Source organism: Apodemus sylvaticus, chromosome 1 (genome assembly GCF_947179515.1).
Source record: "Apodemus sylvaticus chromosome 1, mApoSyl1.1, whole genome shotgun sequence".
Taxonomy (NCBI): Eukaryota; Metazoa; Chordata; class Mammalia; order Rodentia; family Muridae; genus Apodemus; species Apodemus sylvaticus.
In genome coordinates, this window is record NC_067472.1 from 182,221,271 (window position 1) to 182,241,839 (window position 20,569).

Sequence of the window (20,569 nt, forward strand, 5' to 3'; positions counted from 1 at the left end):
CTCTCCAGTCCCTCCGCGGCGGGCAATGCGGCTACCGAGTTGCGCCTGGTCGTGAGACTAATCCATCGCCACCGCCCTTCACTCAGTCCACGCCTAGCGTAGTAGCTAACTTCGTTTGCTGTATGTCCGTCCGGTTCCCAGGGTCTGAATCCAACGGTACCCTGGGAATGGTAGTCCATGCAGGTGGCTAGTTCCGACTAGAACAATGGGAGGGGCCTGAGCCGGGAACCACACCTCCTGGAGACCAGGAACTGGCTCTCCCGGTCTCTGCCGCCAAGCCCGTATTCCCAGTTCTCGCGCCCCAGCTGTCGGCGGAAGGAGCAAGGCGACTGGACTACATTTCCCAGAAGACCTTGCGCCTCCCGCTCTCAGGCCGAGACGCGGGGTCCGCTCTTCAGGTGCGGCTTGAGGGTGACGGCCCACCGGCCCAGGACTCCTGCTCCCGTGGTGCCCCGCGCGTGGCCAGCCCAGCCCCCGGCTCCTGCCCGCCCCACAGCGACGCTAGTTGTTGTCGTGAGCCGCAGCCGCCCCGCTTTGCCCCTCCTCTTCTCCCCTCCCCCCGGCCCTGCGCACGGGCCACCCCTCCCCCCGCCTCCCCGGCCCCTCTCACGGTGCCAAGATGGCGGCGGCGGCGGGCGGCGGCAGTTGCCCCGGGCCTGGCTCTGCACGGGGCCGCTTCCCGGGCCGGCCGCGGGGTTCCGGCGGGGGCGGGGGCCGCGGCGGCCGAGGCAGCGGAGCCGAAAGAGTGCGGGTAGCCCTGCGGCGCGGCGGCGGCGCGGCGGGGCCGGGAGGAGCCGAGCCCGGGGAGGACACGGCCCTGCTCCGTTTGCTGGGTCTCCGCCGGGGCCTGCGCCGGCTCCGTCGCCTGTGGGCTGGTGCGCGAGTTCAGCGAGGCCGGGGCCGCGGCCGGGGCCGGGGCTGGGGCCCGAACCGAGGCTGCATGCCGGAGGAAGAGAGCAGTGACGGGGAATCCGAGGAGGAGGTGAGGCGGTCGGAGGTGTCTCCAGCGCCGGGTGGGGCGGAGGCCAGGGGCTTGCAGGGCTCCGGATAGCTCCGGAGCACTTGTGGACAAGTGGGATTCTCGGGGCTCCTGGAAATAAGCATGAAGGAAGCAGGCTGCGTGGAGCTTTCGGGTGACTAGGGCCTTTGAAAGTGGTCAGAGAAACCCTGACTGCAGCTAGACGCCTGGACTCTAAGCAAGTCCAATTGGTGTCCTGAGCTGATCTTTCGCGGTAGCAATGGCAGAACAGGCCAGGAGTGGGTGAAGAGGCCATAGGGATTGCATGCCGGACCAGTGGTGGTTGACAGCAGCAGCGTGGCCTCAATTGACCAAGGCTGGAGCCTCCTGGGCTCTTCCTTGCAGGCTACCTCCTTGGCCCTTAAAATCAGCGACATATCCCTGGTTTTACCAGCGCCCAGTTGCTCTCTGGTTCTAAGAGTGGTGGAGGCTTCTTAGGAACGGATCGAAGAGGGATAGAATGAATGCTGAGTCTTGAGTATGGAGTGAGTGCAGTCATGGTTTATCCCTCTCAGCCTTTTGGAAAAGGCAGGAGTGTATGGATTACATTGCTTAGGAGAGCTAGCTGTCCTTTGAGGGCTCAGAGTGGATTCTAATATGATAAACCATCTGCTCCACCTCTCATCTCCCCCAAACACTCCCCATTTAGGAATGCCCTGCAAGGGTGTAAGTGGAGGACCTACTTTGTTTTAAGTTGGAATTAGCCCTCATTGTAATGCCTATTGGTTAACTCGAGGAGACCCGCTAGTGTTTTCTGGGCTAGTGATTTACTGATGGCTGTGCTGGTCTGGTCTGGTTCAAGAATGCCTTGTACCTTGCTTTATTCCTTCTGACCTTGCCTCAGTCTTATAAGTTCTTTGATAAATAAGGAGGATTATGGTAAGGTGGAAGCAACTATCAGATCATATCTGCAACACCTGAAACCCAGATGGAACCAGGGCTTTGGCACTGACTGCTGTTTCTCCCCTTCACCCTTGGTCCCCTAAATCAGGAGTTTCAGGGTTTTCATTCAGATGAAGATGTGGCCCCCAGTTCCCTGCGCTCTGCGCTTCGGTCCCAGCGAGGTGAGTGATGGGGAAACTCTACCTCTCTAGTGTTACGGGAAGGTTCTTGCCCTTTGTGTTTAGCTAGTCTCCACCAGTTACTGAGTGTCCTGTGTTCAGTCCAAGGTAGCCTGGGCTGTGGGGAAACAGACAAGTAAGACTTAGTTTAGTATCCTGCCCTTCTGGGGTGCTTTCCTTAAGACTACAGGGCCAGCTTGACCCACCTCCCCACAACTGTTCTCCTTTTAGGTCGAGCCCCTCGGGGTCGGGGCCGCAAGCATAAGACGACCCCCCTTCCTCCTCGCCTAGCAGATGTGGCTCCTGTCCCCCCAAAGGCCCCTACTCGGAAACGGGGTGAGGAGGGCACAGAACGGATGGTGCAGGCACTGACTGAACTTCTCCGGCGGTCCCAAGCACCCCAACCCCCCCGGAGTCGGGCACGGGCACGTGAACCCTCTACTCCCCGTCGGTCTCGGGGAAGGCCCCCAGGACGGCCAGCTGGCCCCTGCCGGAAAAAGCAGCAAGCAGTAGTGGTAGCAGAAGCGGCAGTGACAATCCCCAAACCCGAGCCTCCGCCTCCTGTGGTTCCAGTGAAGAACAAAGCTGGCAGTTGGAAGTGCAAGGAGGGACCTGGTCCAGGACCTGGAACCCCCAAACGTGGAGGACAGCCTGGGAGAGGAGGCCGTGGAGGCAGGGGCAGAGGCCGAGGAGGACTTCCCCTTATGATCAAGTTTGTTTCCAAGGCCAAGAAAGTGAAGATGGGACAATTGTCCCAGGAACTAGAATCAGGTCAGGGTCATGGTCACCGTGGGGAAAGCTGGCAGGATGCCCCCCAAAGAAGAGATGGAGATGAACAGGAAAGGGGCTCGTGTAGAAAGAAGCAGGAGCAGAAACTGGAGGAGGAGAAGGAGGAGGAGGAGGGAGTAGAGAAGGAAGAAAAAGAAGATGACAATAAGGCTAACAATAAACAAGAGGAAGAGGAGGAGACTGAGAGAGCTGTGGTTGAGGAAGAAGTGATGCCAGCCAAGGAGAAGGAAGAGGCAAAGCTTCCATCCCCACTGTTGACTCCTCCGGTCCCTTCACCACCTCCTCCACCACCACCCCCTTCAACATCTCCTCCACCTCCAGCATCCCCTCTACCACCCCCAGGTTCTCCTCCTCCCCCACTTTCCCCTCCCCCATATCCAGTCCCAGAGAAGCAGGAAGAGTCTCCTCCTCTTGTCCCAACTACATGCTCTAGGAAGAGGGGCAGGCCTCCCCTGACTCCTAGCCAGCGGGCAGAGCGGGAAGCTGCTCGGTCAGGACCAGAGGGCACCCTTTCTCCCTCTCCAAACCCCAGCACCAGCACCAGCACCACCACAGGAAGCCCTTTGGAAGACAGTCCTGCTGTGGTCCCCAAAAGTACCACCTTCTTAAAGAATATACGGCAGTTTATTATGCCTGTAGTGAGTGCTCGCTCCTCCCGTGTTATCAAGACACCCCGGCGATTTATGGATGAAGACCCTCCCAAACCTCCAAAGGTGGAGGCTTGTCTTGGTCGACCTCCTGTTGCAACCTCCCCACCTGCTCCCCAGGGACCAGCACCAGTCTCTTCTCCACCTCGTGTCCCAACTCCCCCATCGACCCCACTCCCACTCCCTGAGAAGAGACGGTCTATCCTAAGGGAACCCACCTTTCGCTGGACCTCACTAACCCGGGAGCTGCCGCCGCCTCCACCTGCTCCTCCACCAGCCCCATCTCCACCACCTGCCCCTGCCACTCCCTCCCGGAGGCCCCTACTCCTCCGGGCCCCTCAGTTCACCCCAAGCGAAGCCCACCTGAAGATCTATGAATCGGTGCTCACTCCTCCTCCTCTCGGGGCTCCCGAAACCCCTGAGCCAGAACTGCCTCCTGCTGATGACTCTCCAGCTGAGCCTGAGCCTAGGGCAGCGGGGCGGACCAACCACCTCAGCTTGCCTCGTTTTGTCCCTGTGGTCACCACTCCTGTTAAAGTTGAGGTGCCACCCCACGGAGCTCCAGCTCTGAGCGAAGGGCAGCAGCCTCAACCTCAGCTCCAGCAGACCCCGCAGACCCAGCTCCTACTCCAGGCACTACCACCACAGCAACCACAAGCTCAGCCACCTCCATCACCACAGCACACGCCACCACTGGAAAAGGCCCATGTTGCAAGTCTGGGTCCCCTGCCACTATCTGGGGTGGAGGAAAAAATGTTTAGCCTTCTTAAGAGAGCTAAGGTGCAGTTATTCAAGATCGATCAACAGCAACAGCAGAAAGTGGCAGCTTCCATGCCGGTAAGTGTGGTACTTTGAGCAGGTTCTTGGACACAGTCTGTACAGCTGCCTCCCTCGTGTTTAACAGGAACATGCAGGACCAGTTTCCCTTTATCTCCATCTGTTTCTACCCTGATCCCATCCCTCCCCTCTCCTGTTGCCCTGTGTGGTTGTCACTTTGCAGCCCCTGACCCTGTTAATTCCCTCTACCAGCCAAGCCCTGCAGCACAAACCGAGGAGGCTGTGGGAACTGTCAAACAAACCCCAGACAGAGGCTGTGTCAGGTCTGAAGATGAATCTATGGAAGCTAAGAGAGAGCGAGCCTCGGTATGCAGTGAGAGGAGGGTCTTCTGAAGAAGGCTGGCTACAGAACCATATGGACCCATTTCCCACACCTCTTCCTGGTTTTTCCTCTCCCAGGGCCCCGAGTCACCTGTACAAGGCCCCCGAATCAAACATGTCTGCCGTCATGCTGCTGTGGCTTTGGGTCAGGCTCGGGCCATGGTGCCTGAAGACGTACCCCGCCTCAGTGCCCTCCCTCTCCGGGATCGGCAGGACCTCGCCACCGAGGGTAGGGGACTTGTGTAGTGGGAGGCTTGAGGACAAATAAGGTTTGTGCATGAGCAAGAGCACCAGGGAGCTTAGCGGGAATGGATGGGTTGTAGGGGCAGACGGGTTGTCGTGCTGTGAAATCTTGGACAAACCTGGTTAGGTCCAGAGCACCTAGAGTCAATCAGTGTGGAAAAGCAGAGGGAAAGTAGGAAAATGAGGTAGGATACCTAGTGGCTTTGTGGCTCTGTCTCCCCTCCATCTGCTGCAATAGATACGTCATCAGCATCAGAGACTGAGAGTGTCCCTTCCCGATCCCAGCGGGAAAAGGTGGAGTCTGCAGGGCCTGGGGGAGACTCGGAGCCTACAGGGTCTGCAGGGGCCCTGGCCCACACACCACGGCGGTCACTGCCTTCCCACCATGGCAAGAAGATGAGAATGGCTCGTTGTGGGCACTGTCGGGGTTGCTTGCGTGTGCAGGACTGTGGCTCTTGTGTCAACTGCTTGGATAAACCTAAATTTGGGGGTCCCAACACTAAGAAGCAGTGCTGTGTGTAAGTAGCTGGAGTGTAGCCTCTGGTCCTGTGGGGTTGTCAGTCACCTGAGCCTCTTGTCCCAGCCCCTCTTCTGCCCAGCTAGAGCAGTGGGATTGGCATCCTTGTGGAGAGCTTCCTCTCTTCCCCCAGACCACCAGTCCCCTACCCTGGTGACGTGCTGCTCCCCTCCCCAGATACCGGAAGTGTGACAAGATAGAGGCTCGGAAGATGGAGCGGCTGGCAAAAAAAGGTAATAAGGTTTGAAGAGTGTTTCTTCATAAAACCTCTGTAGATAGTGGGGTGGCAGAGGCTATGTTTCTTTGCTTTCCACTTGTGCCTTTGCATTTGACACATGTCCTTTTTTAGCAGAGCTTAAACCTGTCCTGCATTCTTTCTTTTGTGCTGTATTTTTCTGGCTTTCCTTTGTCCTGGTGCCCATGTCCCTGGCTGAGCTCAAATCCTACCAAGTCCCCTGTTCCCACAGGCCGGACGATAGTGAAGACGCTGTTGCCCTGGGATTCCGATGAATCTCCTGAGGCCTCCCCTGGTCCTCCAGGCCCACGCCGGGGGGCGGGAGCTGGGGGGCCCCGGGAGGAGGTGGGGGCCACTCCCGGGCCCGAGGAGCAGGACTCCCTCCTACTGCAGCGCAAGTCAGCCCGACGCTGCGTCAAACAGCGGCCCTCCTATGATGTCTTCGAGGACTCAGATGACTCAGAGCCCGGGGGTCCCCCTGCTCCAAGACGTCGCACCCCCAGAGAACATGGTATGCTCTCAGTTAAGCAGTTTGTTTTGTGACTCTTTTCCTTTTGGCCATTCTTGGGGTGGGATCCAAGGTCCTCTGTGTCTTAAGCTTAGAAGGGACAGGACTCCACAGTCTGTCCAAGAGGGTTGCTGGGAACAAAGGAGGAGGTTGTTCTTGGGGAACACACAGTTGGTGTGTTCAGTACTCACCAAAGGTCTTCCTTCTGAGCCCTGGTTGGAGGAAGCCTTGGGAACGAACGTAGGTGCAGATGGGTAGAGGACCTGGCATAGGAAGGGTCAGCTGTCCTGTGTCCTGCCTAGAGCTGCCAGTACTAGAACCTGAGGAGCAGAGTCGGCCCCGCAAACCCACCCTGCAGCCTGTGTTGCAGCTCAAGGCCCGAAGGCGCCTGGACAAGGTCAGCACGGCCCGCTCCGAGAACCCCAAGCCCTGTGTGAGGCATGGCTCCTGCTCTCCAGGAGCTACCTGGCAAGTCAGGGTGATGGGCACACCTGAGTGTCGTGGTGTGTCCTCACCAGAGGACAGGTCCTGAGGGATGAGGCAGGCCTTGCCTTTCTGGAAAGCCAAATGGGTTCTGGGCAAAGGCAGGTCTGGCAAGTTGGGGGAGGCCAGTGAGGAGGAGTCTGCAGAGGGCGGGCTTGGCATCTTTTGACAACTCCATGTCCTCCTCAGGATGCTTTAGCCCCCGGCCCCTTTGCCTCTTTTCCCAATGGCTGGACTGGCAAGCAGAAGTCTCCTGATGGTGTGCACCGGGTCCGAGTAGATTTTAAGGTACAGGGTTGAGGGCCACTTGTAGAGCCTGCACTGGACAAAACTTCTTGATTGTGTTGCGAGTAATCTGAGCTTTCAACATGTATCTGACTTGTGTTCCTGGCTGCTTTCCAATCCTGTGTCCTCTCTCACCCCAGGAGGATTGCAACATAGACAACGTGTGGCTTATGGGTGGTCTCAGTGTGCTTACTTCCGTACCAGGGGGGCCGCCGATGGTGTGTCTGCTGTGTGCTAGCAAAGGCCTCCATGAGGTTGGTGCTTTGCCCTTTAAAAAAAAAAAAAAAGACAGTCAATTCTCCATTTGCCTTTCCTGACCTTGACCTCTTGATCCCTTAGCCAGGGATCATCTTTTGGCTGTCCAGCCTCACACTGTCTATCATTTCCTTTCTCCTCCTAGTTGGTCTTTTGCCAAGTCTGCTGTGATCCTTTCCACCTCTTCTGTCTGGAGGAGGCTGAACGGCCCTTGCCTCAGCATCGTGACACCTGGTGCTGCAGGCGCTGCAAGTTCTGCCATGTCTGTGGGCGCAGAGGCCGATCGTCCAAGCAGTCCAAGGTGGGGCACTGGAAGCCCAGGGCAGGGAGAGGCCTGGGGGAGGGCTATTCTTACACAGTATATTGTACACTCCTTTCTCCTCCACTGCCCTCTAGCAACTCCTGGAATGTGATCGTTGTCGCAATGCTTACCACCCAGCCTGCCTGGGACCTAGCTACCCAACCCGGGCCACACGTAAACGGCACAACTGGGTGAGAGATGAGCCCACGTCCCTTGTTTTAGCATTCTGCTTGTTCCTTACCCTCAGAGTTGACCTGACCAAAGCCCTCATAATGATGTGAGGGCTGCCCACTGCTCTGAGAGTGACTGGCAGCATTCCCTTGTACAGTGTGCACATAGGCAAGCTGTAGATAAAGTGTCTCTAGGAGTTCATGGGCTCAGTACTCCCAGCTCTGCCCCTTCCCCCTTCTTACCATCCTTTTTTTTTTTTTTTTGGTTTTTTTTTTTCTTGGTTTTTTTTTGGTTTTTTTTTTTTTTTTTTTTTTGGTTTTTTTTTTTGGTTTTTTTTTTTTGGTTTTTTTTGAGACAGGGTTTCTCTGTGTTGCTCTGGCTGGCCTGGAACTCACTCTGTAGACCAGGCTGGCCTGGAACTCAGAAATCCGCCTGCCTCTGCCTCCCAGAGTGCTGGGATTACAAGCGTGCGCCACCATCACCCCACCTCACCATCATTTCTTGTACTGGTCCTTCTTCATCTGTTTCCCTCTACCCGTCCTCCCCGTCTCACCTGTCAGCCTGCTTCAGCCTGATGTCTGGCTTTCTTCTCTTCCCCCCCCCCCCCCCAGATCTGTTCTGCCTGTGTGCGCTGTAGGAGCTGTGGGGCAACTCCAGGCAAGAACTGGGACGCTGAGTGGTCTGAAGACTGCAACCTCTGCTCCAGGTGCACCGAGCTCTATGAGAAAGGTGGGACCTGGCAGGAGGACAACAGGGCTTGGAGGACTGGTAGAGTGGGCCAGGCTCAGGAGAGGACCTCACTCATGGCCTCCAGCACCAAAAGGAAAAGATTCTAGTAGCTTTCTGCCCTTGAGCTGCAGAACTTTTCCTTTGACTCAGTACCATTCATCCAAAGTCCTGCAGTATGCAGATAAAGAAGGCACACAGAGCAGTGCCTCTGGGAGTAGTGCAGGACAGGGCTTGAGAACCCACTCATTCTCTAACATCCCTCCTGGAAGAACCCCCAAGTTCCCACTGGCAGTGTGAACACCAGCACTGTCTGCAGTTGGTCACCTGTACAACGCCTTTTCTTATGAAAGATATCAGGGCTACAGAGAAAACAGACTTGGTCTACGAACAGCCTTTTGGATTGAAGGGGAGGGGAGACCCCTTATGTAGCTGTCAGATGATGTGTGCAAGCCTCAGGCATTGATGAGTCCTGGCTGCTCTGACTTTTGCCTCTTAACTTCTTCCTCCAGGGAACTACTGCCCAATTTGCACACGCTGCTATGAAGACAATGACTATGAGAGCAAGATGATGCAATGTGCACAGTGTGACCACTGGGTGCATGCCAAGTGTGAGGGACTCTCAGGTGAGACTACCAAAGAGTACAGGTTCAGCCCTCTACTGACCCTGTCCCCGCCACAGGCCTGTAGAGTGACATGTGCACTAACTGTCCTGGGCCTTGTGGGCTCCTGGGAACCCTTACATCTTTCCAACCCATTGTCTCCTTTGTCACTGGCTCTTCTAGATGAAGACTATGAGATCCTTTCTGGACTGCCAGACTCGGTGTTGTACACGTGTGGGCCATGTGCTGGGGAAACACAGCCCCGCTGGCGAGAGGCCCTGAGTGGGGCCCTGCAGGGAGGCCTGCGTCAGGTGCTCCAGGGCCTGTTGAGCTCGAAGGTGGCAGGCCCATTGCTGCTGTGCACCCAGGTCCGGAGGGTCCCAGACGCAGGGTGGGTGGAGTTGGCCTCAGCCCTAGCCCTTCTGACTTCCCCCATTTGCAGTGTGGGCAGGATGGGAAGCAGCTCCACCCAGGACCCTGTGATTTGCAAGCCGTGGGACAGCGCTTTGAGGAAGGTCACTATAAGTCTGTGGTGAGTGCGAGATGGGAAGGAGCAGGTGGCTGCCACGAGCAGAGCTGGGATGGGGTTGAAGTTTGGGGTAAGGACTGAGACGCTGAGAAACTCACCTACAGCACAGCTTCATGGAAGACGTAGTGGCCATCTTGATGAGGCATTCAGAAGAAGGAGAGACTCCAGAGCGCCGGGCTGGAAGCCAAATGAAAGGACTCCTACTGAAGGTGGGTGCTGGGTGGTACCTGAAGGGTGACGGGTGGGGCGGGGGCGGTGAGGGAGTAAAGAATGTGTCCTTGAGACCCTGCCCCCAGCTCTTCTTGAGGGAAGGCGGCTCTTCTCATCCTCTTAACCCATTTCCTAGCTGCTAGAGTCTGCGTTCTGTTGGTTCGACGCCCATGATCCTAAGTACTGGCGACGGAGTACGCGGCTGCCGAAGTGAGCTGGGCTGAGTGGCTGTGGGGGGACCAAGGAGTGAGGTCTAAAGCAAGGGCACTTGGGATTCCAGGGATGAGGCTGTGATCAGGGTAAGGTTCAGGTCAAGGCTGAAGAAGAGGGTGGTGCAGCTAGGGTGAGCTTTCCTCGTTACTTCTCAACTAGCAAAGATGCACATGTGTAGTTAGCTCTATCTTGTTTCTACTTCTTTAAGGCATTTGGGGAGCTCACGTGGGAGGTTAGGCAGACACTCATGGCTGAGGTGGTCAGAGTGGTGACGTGGAAGCCCAAGGTTGTGGAGGCCTAGATATGTAAGAGGAGAAAGTACCCTGGAAGGGGTGACATCTGGACTGACATGGAGAGCAGCACATGGGACTGACACAGAGGAGCTTGGCTTCTTTGGGGGAAGGGGGGGGAAGAAAGGGCTTCTGTCATGGGTAGACTCCAGCTGAGTTGCTTCTGTTGAACACATGAGATGCTAACCCTGTCTCCACAGCGGAGTGCTCCCCAATGCCGTGTTGCCTCCATCCTTGGACCATGTCTATGCTCAGTGGAGACAACAGGAACCAGAGACCCCAGAATCTGGGCAGCCTCCAGGGGATCCTTCAGCAGGTAGTGGGAAGCACGGGCTGAACCTTGATTGTTGTGTCATGCTCTAGATTCCGACCCTTTTACAGTTACCTTCCCATATCTTCTGCAGCTTTCCAGAGCAAGGACCCAGCCGCATTCTCACACCTGGAAGACCCTCGGCAGTGTGCACTCTGTCTCAAGTATGGGGATGCTGACTCTAAGGTAAAGGTTACTATCCAGAGCTCTCGGTTGTAGGGCCTGGGCCTGGGAACGTCCCCATCATGCCACTCCTCTGCCCACAGGAGGCGGGGCGGCTCCTGTACATTGGGCAGAATGAGTGGACACATGTCAATTGTGCCATTTGGTCAGCGGAAGTATTTGAGGAGAATGACGGCTCCCTCAAGAACGTCCATGCTGCTGTCGCCCGTGGAAGGCAGATGGTAAGGACATGGGCTCAGAGAGACAGGCATCCCTTGGGTCACAGGTTGGCACTTCATCCTTCAGTGTAGAGCTAACCTCATCCTTTATTAAGTGATGATCTCCGGGACATGTCTTTGCATTCCGCTGCTTATCCTTGTTACTCTTATTGTGGTGCTGGGAACTGAAGTTGGGGTGTCATATGTTCTAGGCAAGGGTTTTTTTTATCACTGAGCAATGATATATTCTCTCGGCCCATCCCCCCCACTTTTTTTTCTTAATGGGACAGTGACTGCTGAGCCCCAGCTGGCAGGTTCTCATATGTGGCCCAATCGTATTTTCTCAAGACCCTGGCACTGACGGCTGGCAGCACCTCTTCTCTAGCTAGATCTAGGCCTGTATCCCAAGAAATGGACTCTACTCACCTAGCCTACGGTACCTCTGTAGGACACCTTCCATACAGTGTTATCTTTCTCTCACGAAGCAGTCTCTGACCCAGTCAAGTAGGCTTCAGAATCTGTTCTCAGCAGGCGCGACACACACCTTAGTCCCAGTACTCTGGGAGGCAGAGGTGGGATGATCTCTTGTGTCTTGTGAGTTTGAGGCTAGCCTGGTCTATAGAGTGAGTTCCGGGACAGCCAGGGCTGTGTAGAGAAACCGTGTCTCAGAAAAGAAAGAAAGGATCTTTCTTCACTGTGCGCCTTGGTGGAGTCCTGGAGAGACCTGCCTCGGTGAGGGCTGTTGTGGTGACTCCTGTGGAGAAGGTGGCAAGTACCGACGAGAAGAGCTGGTAGCTTGCTCCACACCTCACTGTGTGCTTGACTGTGTTTCTGGGCCCTGTGTTTCCCTTCCTACCCAGGCTGTGTAGGGGGCTGGGCCAGCTAGGGCCTGTGCAGTGTCCTGAGTGATACAGGGCCACATAGTTGTCACCTCAGCAGTCCCTTCCTCCGACAGCGCTGTGAGCTCTGCCTCAAGCCTGGAGCCACAGTTGGCTGCTGCCTGTCCTCGTGTCTCAGCAACTTCCACTTCATGTGTGCCCGGGCCAGCTACTGCATCTTCCAGGATGACAAGAAGGTTTTCTGCCAGAAACACACAGACCTCCTAGACGGCAAGGTGTGCCAGGGTGCTGCGGGCCACTGCCCACTCTCCCTCGTCTCAGGCTCCCTGTGGGCATAGGCTGAGCCCTGGACTGCTGAGTCCTTGGCTATAGCGCTTTGCCCTCATGCTCCCCAATCCTCTGCCAATCTAGCAACCCCCATTTGCTTCCTGCCCCCAGGAGATTGTGACCCCTGATGGTTTTGATGTTCTTCGGCGAGTCTATGTGGACTTTGAGGGCATCAACTTCAAGCGAAAGTTCTTGACTGGACTTGAACCAGATGTCATCAATGTACTCATTGGTAAGCCTCTTGCTATCTTACGGACTGCTTCTGACCTCACCTGGTACTACCCTATTTGACTTCTCCTTTGTACCGTAGGCTCCATGAGAATCAACTCCCTGGGCACCCTGTCTGATCTCTCAGACTCTGAGAATCGGCTCTTCCCCATTGGCTACCAGTGAGCACTCCAGGACTGATGAGGGGAGGACTGCAGGGCTGGCTGTTGTTTCTAGGTTTCTCTAACCCTTGTTCCATATGTCCGTCTGCTCCAGGTGCTCCCGCCTGTACTGGAGCACAGTAGATGCTCGGAGGCACTGCTGGTATCGGTGCCGAATTCTGGAGTATCGCCCGTGGGGGCCAAGGGAGGAGCCAGCTCACTTGGAAGCAGCAGAGGAGAACCAGACCATTGTGCATAGCCCAACCCCTTCCTCAGGTAACACTTGGGTACTGCCTCATCCCTTCTCCAAACAGGGACCTCACAAAGCTGTTCCCCCACCTCTGTACCCTCCAAGTGTTGAGAAACTTTAGGATGCACTTAGTCTTTTCTCTCTGGAAATGACAGAAACAATGGTAGATGGCTTTGAAGCTTTGAAGCCTACCACAGGGGCTGTGCTCTGCGTTTCACAGGACGTGAAGGAAGAGCACCAGGCTGCCCGCCACAGGGATAGGGATGTTCACGGCTGGCTTCCTGAGGTCTCTGTGCTCTTCTAATGTTTGCTTGGTCTTGCTGAGTACATAGATTATGCAACATTATGTACAAGGGAAATGGTTTATTTCTAGAATAACAGTGGCACAGTCAGGATTTGTGCCTACATGTGCTTGTTTCCCAGGCTCGGAGGCCAGGGGTGCAGTTCCCCTAGAGCTGGAGTGGCTGTGAGCCACTGACATGGTTGCTGGGGCATGGGTTGGGGCGTTTGGTACAGGGCCCCCAACCTCCCTTGTTGTTGCCATTTCAGAGCCCCCCAATCATGATGACCCGCCAGATACAGATTCCCTGATTCCTGGAGATACTGTACACCACTCACCCATTCAGAATCTGGATCCCCCACTGCGGACAGATTCAAGCAATGGCCCTCCTCCCACTCCCCGCTCCTTCTCAGGGGCTCGAATCAAAGTGCCCAACTACTCACCATCTCGGAGACCCTTAGGAGGTGTCTCATTTGGTCCTCTGCCCTCCCCAGGTAAGCACGGTGGGCAGAGCAGATGGGCAGTGGTGGCGTTCATCTTTAATCCCAGTACATAAGCAGGTTGATCCCTTGTGGGTTCAAGGCCAGCCTGGTCTACAGAGGAAGTTCCAGAACAGCCAGGGCTAGAGGAAACCCTGCCTAAAAAAAAAAAAAAAAGATTGGTAGAGCTAGCTAGGAAACCTGGAGTTGCTGAGTTGCTGATATTGACTATTTTCCTTACAGGAAGTCCATCTTCTCTGACCCACCACATCCCTACTGTGGGAGACTCGGACTTTCCAGCTCCCCCCAGGCGATCTCGGCGTCCTAGCCCCCTGGCCACCAGGCTACCACCATCCCGGAGGACCTCCTCTCCTCTCAGAACTTCCCCTCAGCTCAGGGTGCCCCTGTCTACCTCAGCCCTCACACCTACCTCAGGGGAGCTGGCTCCCCCTGACCTGGCTTCATCTCCCTTACCACCCTCTGAAGACCTGGGCCCAGACTTTGAAGACATGGAGGTGGTGTCAGGACTAAGTGCTGCTGACCTGGACTTTGCAGCCAGCCTGCTGGGGACTGAGCCCTTCCAGGAAGAGATTGTGGCTGCTGGGGCAGTGGGGAGCAGCCAGGGAGGCCCAGGGGACAGCTCAGAGGAGGAGGCCAGCCCTAGCACTCGCTATGTCCACTTCCCTGTGACGGTGGTGTCTGGCCCTGCCCTGGCCCCTAGTCCCCTTGCTGGAGCACCCCGAATTGAGCAGCTGGACGGAGTGGATGATGGCACAGACAGTGAGGCCGAGGCTGTCCAGCAGCCCAGGGGACAGGGGACTCCTCCTTCAGGACCAGGAGTAGGCCGAGGAGGGGTCCTTGGAGCAGCAGGCGACAGAGCCCGACCTCCTGAAGACCTCCCTTCAGAAATTGTGGATTTCGTTTTGAAGAACCTAGGGGGTCCTGGAGAGGGGGCTGCTGGCCCCAGAGAGGACTCCCTCCCCTCAGCACCTCCCTTGGCTAACGGCAGCCAGCCCCCACAGAGTCTGTCCACTAGCCCAGCTGACCCCACCCGGACATTTGCCTGGCTCCCCGGAGCTCCAGGAGTCCGGGTACTGAGTCTGGGTCCTGCTCCAGAACCCCCTAAACCTGCCACATCCAAGATCATACTTGTCAACAAGCTGGGGCAAGTATTTGTGAAGATGGCAGGGGAGGGTGAGCCTGTTGCACCCCCAGTAAAGCAGCCGCCTCTACCCCCTATCATTCCCCCACCAGCCCCTACCTCCTGGACTCTGCCCCCAGGACCCCTGCTCAGTGTGTTACCAGTGGTAGGGGTAGGAGTGGTCCGGCCTGCCCCACCTCCACCGCCACCCCCACTAACACTGGTGTTTAGCAGTGGGCCCCCCAGCCCGCCACGTCAGGCCATCCGCGTCAAAAGGGTCTCCACCTTCTCTGGCCGATCCCCTCCAGTTCCTCCCCCAAACAAAGCTCCCCGGCTGGATGAAGATGGAGAGTCCTTGGAGGATACCCATCCTGTGCCAGGGAGCAGTGGCAGTGGGTAAGTGTGGCTCCAAGGCTGGGGTTGGCAGGCTGGGGAGGGAGACAGGAGAAGGAAGACGTGGGCTTTCTGTGCTGCTTTTCAGGTTCAGTCGTGTTCGGATGAAAACGCCCACAGTACGTGGAGTTCTGGACCTGAACAATCCTGGGGAACACCCTGAGGCGGAAAGCCCTGGGTGAGTGACCAGGTCCCCTCCCTGGAGGCTCTGGATACCCCCGCCCCAGGAAGTTTTGCCTCCTGACAGGTCTTTGTTGACAGGTGCCCCCAGGACCGGTGTCCTTTGCTGCCATTCCCAGAAGCTCCTTCCCGGGCCCTTGATGGTCCCTCAGACTTCCTGTTTGAGTCCCAGTGGCATCACTACTCAGGTAGAGACCAGCCTTTCCTCTCACTGCCTCCTTGCGTGCTTGGCCCCGTGGTGACTGACAGAACCTGGATTAGTTCACTCAAAACACAGCACACACCATGGGCTAATTGGGTTCATTTTTTTGACACTAGAAAACAACAACAAAAAACTCTACATACACTCATTGGTAGAAACCCAAGGCTAGGTGCTAGAGTTACATACTGTTAGGGAGCTCCTGGCCTCATGACAGCAGAATTAAGTGTTAGAACTCAGTATCTGGGAGGTGGTGGCACACACCTTTTAAGTCCTTCACTTGGGGAGCAGAGGCAAGGAAGTCTCTGTAGGTTTAAGATCAGCCTAGAGATGGAGTTCCAGGATGAACAGGGCTCCATAGAGAAACCCTGTCTCAAAACACCAAAACAGAGATCAGACTTAGAAATGTATGCTTGTAGCTGTAGCTGAGCCAGATTTGATTCAGATTCAGGTGTAGTCTGAGCTACATAGTACGACCTTATCTCACAACAGAAGGAAGGAAAACACTGAGGAAAAGCAACAGCTCAAAGGGCTGGGCTTTGTACAGCTGTAGGGGCCAGGGTAGGGGTTCATCTGATGGTTGGGATCAGAGTGTTAGTGCCTAACAAAGCCAATAGGTCAGGGCCACCCAGGGAGGGTGGAGCCCTAGGACCCAAGTGAGAGGCAGGAACAGTAGGAAGATTAGAAAAGGCTGATGTTCCAGAGGCCAGGAATGGAGCCGTCAGCAGTTCACCTGCCACAGTGAGCCACCAGAGCAGGCCTGAATCCTGGATTGGCAGAGTGCATGAGCAGGTGGCATGGGGTGGGTAGGATGTTGGAGATAGTGGCTGGTGAGAGGCCAGAGCAGCACCCAGGCAGCTAGCCAAGAAGCTGAGCTAAGGATCAGGAGGAGGTCGGGCAGCAGGTCAGAGAGCTTGAGGCTGTGAGGGCTGCAGCTTCAAAGCTGATGAGAGTGGGGGAGGGTGCTGGTTGAGGAAAAGGGCATGGGAGGACAGTGATGGCTTTGAGCAGGTAGCTCCTGGGATGGGAGAGAGCTGGCAGGTGTACGTGCAGGTTGAGTCACAGGTGGGTGCTTGAGTGGTTTGACTGCTAGACAGACTAGAAGTGAGGCTCTGTGTTGGCCTCTGGGGTCACTCTGTGAAGCAGCTGAGTGATCTAGCAGACAGACTGGGTTTGTAGTGAACCAGTCCCACCCAGGTGTTGGGTTCTCTCAGTACATAGAGGTAGGCTCTACACACCACAGTAGAGCAGTGGACTGAGGCTGCTTAGCTGAGAGGCTTTGGTGTGGCTGGCACTGGGGGTGTAATGGTGATGATGGCAGGCACATTCCTGGTCGTGGGAACCCATACATATCCACTCGACAGCTCAGGTTAGATAAGCAATGTGAGAAAGAATACGGGGACGGGCTCCTTAGCTGCCCCTGGCTATTCAGTAGATGAAGTGAGGAGGAGTAGAGGGCCTTGGGACCTGGAGATGAGCTGACTTGTGTGGCACTCAGGGTTGTCTGACTAGAGGGTGCTAGACAGGCTGTGGTGATTGATTGGGCATGTGGGCCTTACTCCTGTGTCATGCTCCACCCCTGCCTTAGATGAAGTGCTTGACTTTGGTGTCCACTGCAGATACTGGTAGCAACGTCTGTTTTCCAACTTCCCTCCTTGAAATACTTCCTTCCCTGGTTTCCAGGACCCTACATTTTCCTATCATATCACCTCTAGTCATGCCTCATTTCACCCTTCTAATTTGTGTCTCCCAGGCCCTGGGCCTTGTGTTTGTGATGCTCTCCCAACCTGCTTTCTGGGACTTCAAAGCTCTTAATCCTGTCTTTGTCCTGTAGTTACTACATTACTTTCTCCAGCCCGGGCCTAGTCCTTGTACTTGACTCGTGCCTTCTGTCACCTCCTCTATCAAGTGGCACAGGGATTCTCTGAGAGATGCTCAGTTAGCGTGCTCCAAATAGTCCTCATCATTATGGCACTTGATGGCACCGTTACTGTGTCCAGTCCCCAAACCCCAGGGTTGCCCTTACTCTTCTCACAATTAAATTCTGCCACATCAGGAGTCCTGTTGCTTTGTTTTTACAATTTGTGACTCCTGAAGGTGGTGTATATCTATATGATCCCAGCTAATTCTCAGGTGAAGAGGTCCGATGAGTCCTGAAGTTCAAGGCCAACCTAGACAATGTAGTGAGACCTGTCTTAACAAAACTGAATAAATACAGACAGTTCAGAAGTCCCTAAAATGGCTTAGAACCTCCTAATGCCGTGTGACCTTTTAATACAGTTCCTTAGGTTGTGGTTACCTCCAGCCATAGGTTATTTTGTTGCTTCTTCATATCTAATTTGCTAATGTAATCATGTAAATATGCTGCCCTTAAAGGGGTTACAACCCACAGGTTGAGAGCCACTGGTTTGTAATTATAAGTGTACTTGAATGTGTCTACACCTATACATTTTAACTATACATTTTAACTTGTATAAGAATTTAATGTATTTTCAGCTAGGGTATAAATTGGTGATAGACTGTTTTCCTAGCACATTCAAGGCTCTGGCTTCGATTCTAGTACTCCCCCAGTCATTCATTCATTCATTCATTCATTCATTCATTCATCCATTCAACTGTGTTTAAGTAATTCTCCAATATCTGTAGAGTCTGTTTCAGGGAAAGAATAATTATAGAGTGTATATGGTGGGCTAGCTTTCAGTGAGCTGGCAGACCCCAGGCCTCATGCTTCCGTGCAGCTGCTCTGGTGGAAAAAATTTTCAGGGCCCCTTAGAACATTCAGATGAGTGCCATAGGACTCACTCGGTAATTGAAGACAGACACAAGTATCTGTCTGCTGTGTGTGTGTGCCAAGGGCTGGGAGGGATTGATATCAGCTAGGAACCAGGGGCACTAGGTCTTTGTTTTTTCTTCCCCTCTTTCTTTTGTTTTGAGACAAGGCCTCTCTTTGTAGCCCTGGCTGTCCTGGAACTCACTAAGTAGACCAGACTGGCCTCAAACTCAGAGATCTACCTAGCTTTGCCTCTGGAATGCTGTGATTAAATGCATGCACCGCCTGCCTGGCAGCAGTGACTTTTGAGTCCTAGAAGGTGACCCTCTCCTCCTTTTTCCCTCCCCATGGAAGCAGGCGAGGCCTCAAGCTCTGAGGAGGAGCCCCCATCCCCAGAGGACAAAGAAAACCAGGTTCCCAAACGAGCTGGTCCGCACTTGCGCTTTGAGATCAGCAGTGATGATGGCTTCAGTGTGGAGTCAGAGGATTTGGAGGGTGAGTTGTGGGCAGCAGCGGAGGAGGAGGAGGAGGAGGAGGAGGAGGAGGAGGAGGAGGAGAGTGCTCATACCCCACCCTGACTTCTGGCTCCTCATTCCAGTTGCATGGAAAGTTCTGAGTGACAAAGTGCAAGAAGCTCGAGGGCATGCGCGGCTCCGCCAGCTCTCCTTTAATGGTAAGACCATCCCTGGGAATCCTGGGAGCCAGGGCAGGTGGGCCCTCCATGTAACTGCTACGTCCCTCCCATCCCGTTTTCAGGAATGAGTGGAGCACGGCTCCTCGGCATCCACCACGATGCTGTCATCTTCCTGGCAGAGCAGCTGCCTGGGGCGCAGCACTGCCAGCAGTATAAGTTCCGCTACCACCAGCAGGGAGAGGGCCAGGAGGAGCCACCTCTGAATCCCCATGGAGCCGCTCGCGCTGAGGTCTATCTCCGGTCAGTGGTTGGGGAGCACAGGGGTGGGAATTAAGTCTAAAATGATTGAAACAGAGACACTCGGTTACTGCAAGAGTAATCTGTAGGCTTCACACCAGAAGAGTGAATCCCACCCATCTCCTGTGGAACGATCTTCAGCCCTGTAGTCCTTGGTGATACTGGCCCAGATCAGAGAATGGCTAGGCAGCATCTCCTCAGAAGGAATGGCTGTGACCCCCCTGCTTTGCTCCCCACTTGCAGGAAGTGTACCTTTGACATGTTCAACTTCCTGGCCTCCCAGCACCGCGTGCTCCCTGAGGGAGCCACCTGTGATGAAGAAGAGGATGAGGTGCAGCTCCGCTCCACTAGGTGTGCAGAACATGTGGGGTACTGGGCCTGGTCGGAAAGAGGCCTAAAGAGGGTGACTGACCGTTCCTATATACCAACTTATGATGTGGTATTTTGTCCTCTACCAGACGTGCCACCAGCCTGGAGCTTCCTATGGCCATGCGTTTTCGTCATCTCAAGAAGACGTCCAAGGAGGCTGTGGGTGTCTACAGGTTAGTGGGGTTGGGGGTGGTGCCCCTTGGGTGGGCAGATAGGTGCCATGACGATGATGCCTGGTCTCCCTGTCCCCTGAGTTCCCTGGGGTTTGTTCTGCCCTGCAGATCAGCTATCCATGGACGAGGCCTGTTTTGTAAACGCAACATCGATGCTGGTGAGATGGTCATTGAGTACTCTGGCATTGTCATTCGTTCTGTGCTGACTGACAAGAGAGAGAAGTTCTATGATGGGAAGGTCAGTGTCATGAGCATTTGAGGTGAGTGGATGTGGGCTACCTTGACCAAAAGCTGATTCCTTCATCCATTTCTGTAGGGTATTGGGTGCTACATGTTCCGCATGGATGACTTTGACGTGGTGGATGCCACCATGCATGGCAATGCTGCCCGATTCATCAACCACTCATGTGAGCCCAACTGCTTCTCGCGTGTCATCCATGTGGAAGGCCAGAAACACATTGTCATCTTTGCCTTGCGCCGCATCCTGCGAGGTGAGGAGCTCACCTATGACTACAAGTTCCCCATCGAGGACGCCAGCAACAAGCTGCCCTGCAACTGTGGCGCCAAGCGCTGCCGTCGCTTCCTTAACTGAGGCCATGGCTGCCATCTCGCCCTGGCCTGTGGCTCCCAATCTCAGTATCTCACTCCTACTTTCCTGCTCCTGGTGGACGTGGGCTGGAGTGGGGCAGGAGTCCTGCCTTCACTCCTCCTGCCTGCCCAGCCATTGCCGCCTCCTCCTTCCCTGGGGACCCAGGATGTAGATATTGTACAAAGGTTTCTAAATCCCTTCTTTTCTATGCACTTTTTTATTTAAGAGGGCGGGGTCCCAGGTGGGAATCCCCCCCCACAATAAAGTCTGTCAGCGTTTGGAGAGATGGTCTTTCCATGATTTTATTATTGTGGCTAATGTGTTTGTGCATGCTTACTAGTGTGTGTGTG

The 20,569-nt window shown here is 55.2% G+C and overlaps 1 protein-coding gene across 3 annotated transcripts; it reads left to right on the plus strand.

The window, feature by feature from the left end:
- The first annotated feature begins 319 nt into the window (after positions 1 to 319).
- On the plus strand, positions 320 to 20,501 carry Kmt2b (lysine methyltransferase 2B). 3 transcript variants are annotated; one of them, XM_052166346.1, is made up of 37 exons: positions 321 to 982; positions 2,010 to 2,082; positions 2,311 to 4,352; positions 4,545 to 4,658; positions 4,752 to 4,902; positions 5,155 to 5,434; positions 5,611 to 5,666; positions 5,901 to 6,179; positions 6,479 to 6,573; positions 6,849 to 6,947; positions 7,085 to 7,198; positions 7,345 to 7,500; positions 7,596 to 7,691; positions 8,283 to 8,400; positions 8,910 to 9,023; positions 9,183 to 9,367; positions 9,442 to 9,531; positions 9,633 to 9,737; positions 9,875 to 9,948; positions 10,442 to 10,557; positions 10,646 to 10,737; positions 10,818 to 10,955; positions 11,887 to 12,045; positions 12,209 to 12,329; positions 12,408 to 12,486; positions 12,581 to 12,741; positions 13,265 to 13,489; positions 13,718 to 15,011; positions 15,097 to 15,186; positions 15,270 to 15,376; positions 18,512 to 18,652; positions 18,756 to 18,830; positions 18,914 to 19,091; positions 19,332 to 19,439; positions 19,547 to 19,630; positions 19,739 to 19,868; positions 19,947 to 20,501. In XM_052166346.1, the coding sequence occupies exons 1-37, from the start codon at positions 620 to 622 to the stop codon at positions 20,220 to 20,222; spliced, it is 8,178 nt and encodes a 2,725-aa protein (XP_052022306.1). In that variant the 5' UTR covers positions 321 to 619; the 3' UTR covers positions 20,223 to 20,501. The 3 variants fall into 3 exon arrangements, with proteins under 3 accessions (XP_052022323.1, XP_052022306.1, XP_052022314.1); XM_052166354.1 differs by having other exon boundaries at positions 322 to 982; positions 18,515 to 18,652; XM_052166363.1 differs by lacking the exon at positions 7,596 to 7,691 and having other exon boundaries at positions 320 to 982.
- Positions 20,502 to 20,569: the final 68 nt, after the last annotated feature.

Bases quoted from the DNA above. Each gene is read 5' to 3' on its own strand.
- Kmt2b (XM_052166346.1), top strand. From the start codon at position 620: ATGGCGGCGGCGGCGGGCGGCGGCAGTTGCCCCGGGCCTGGCTCTGCA. The intron at 4,353-4,544 runs GTAAGTGTGGTA...TCCCTCTACCAG, and splicing joins AAGTGGCAGCTTCCATGCCG to CCAAGCCCTGCAGCACAAAC. The intron at 4,659-4,751 runs GTATGCAGTGAG...TTCCTCTCCCAG, and splicing joins CTAAGAGAGAGCGAGCCTCG to GGCCCCGAGTCACCTGTACA.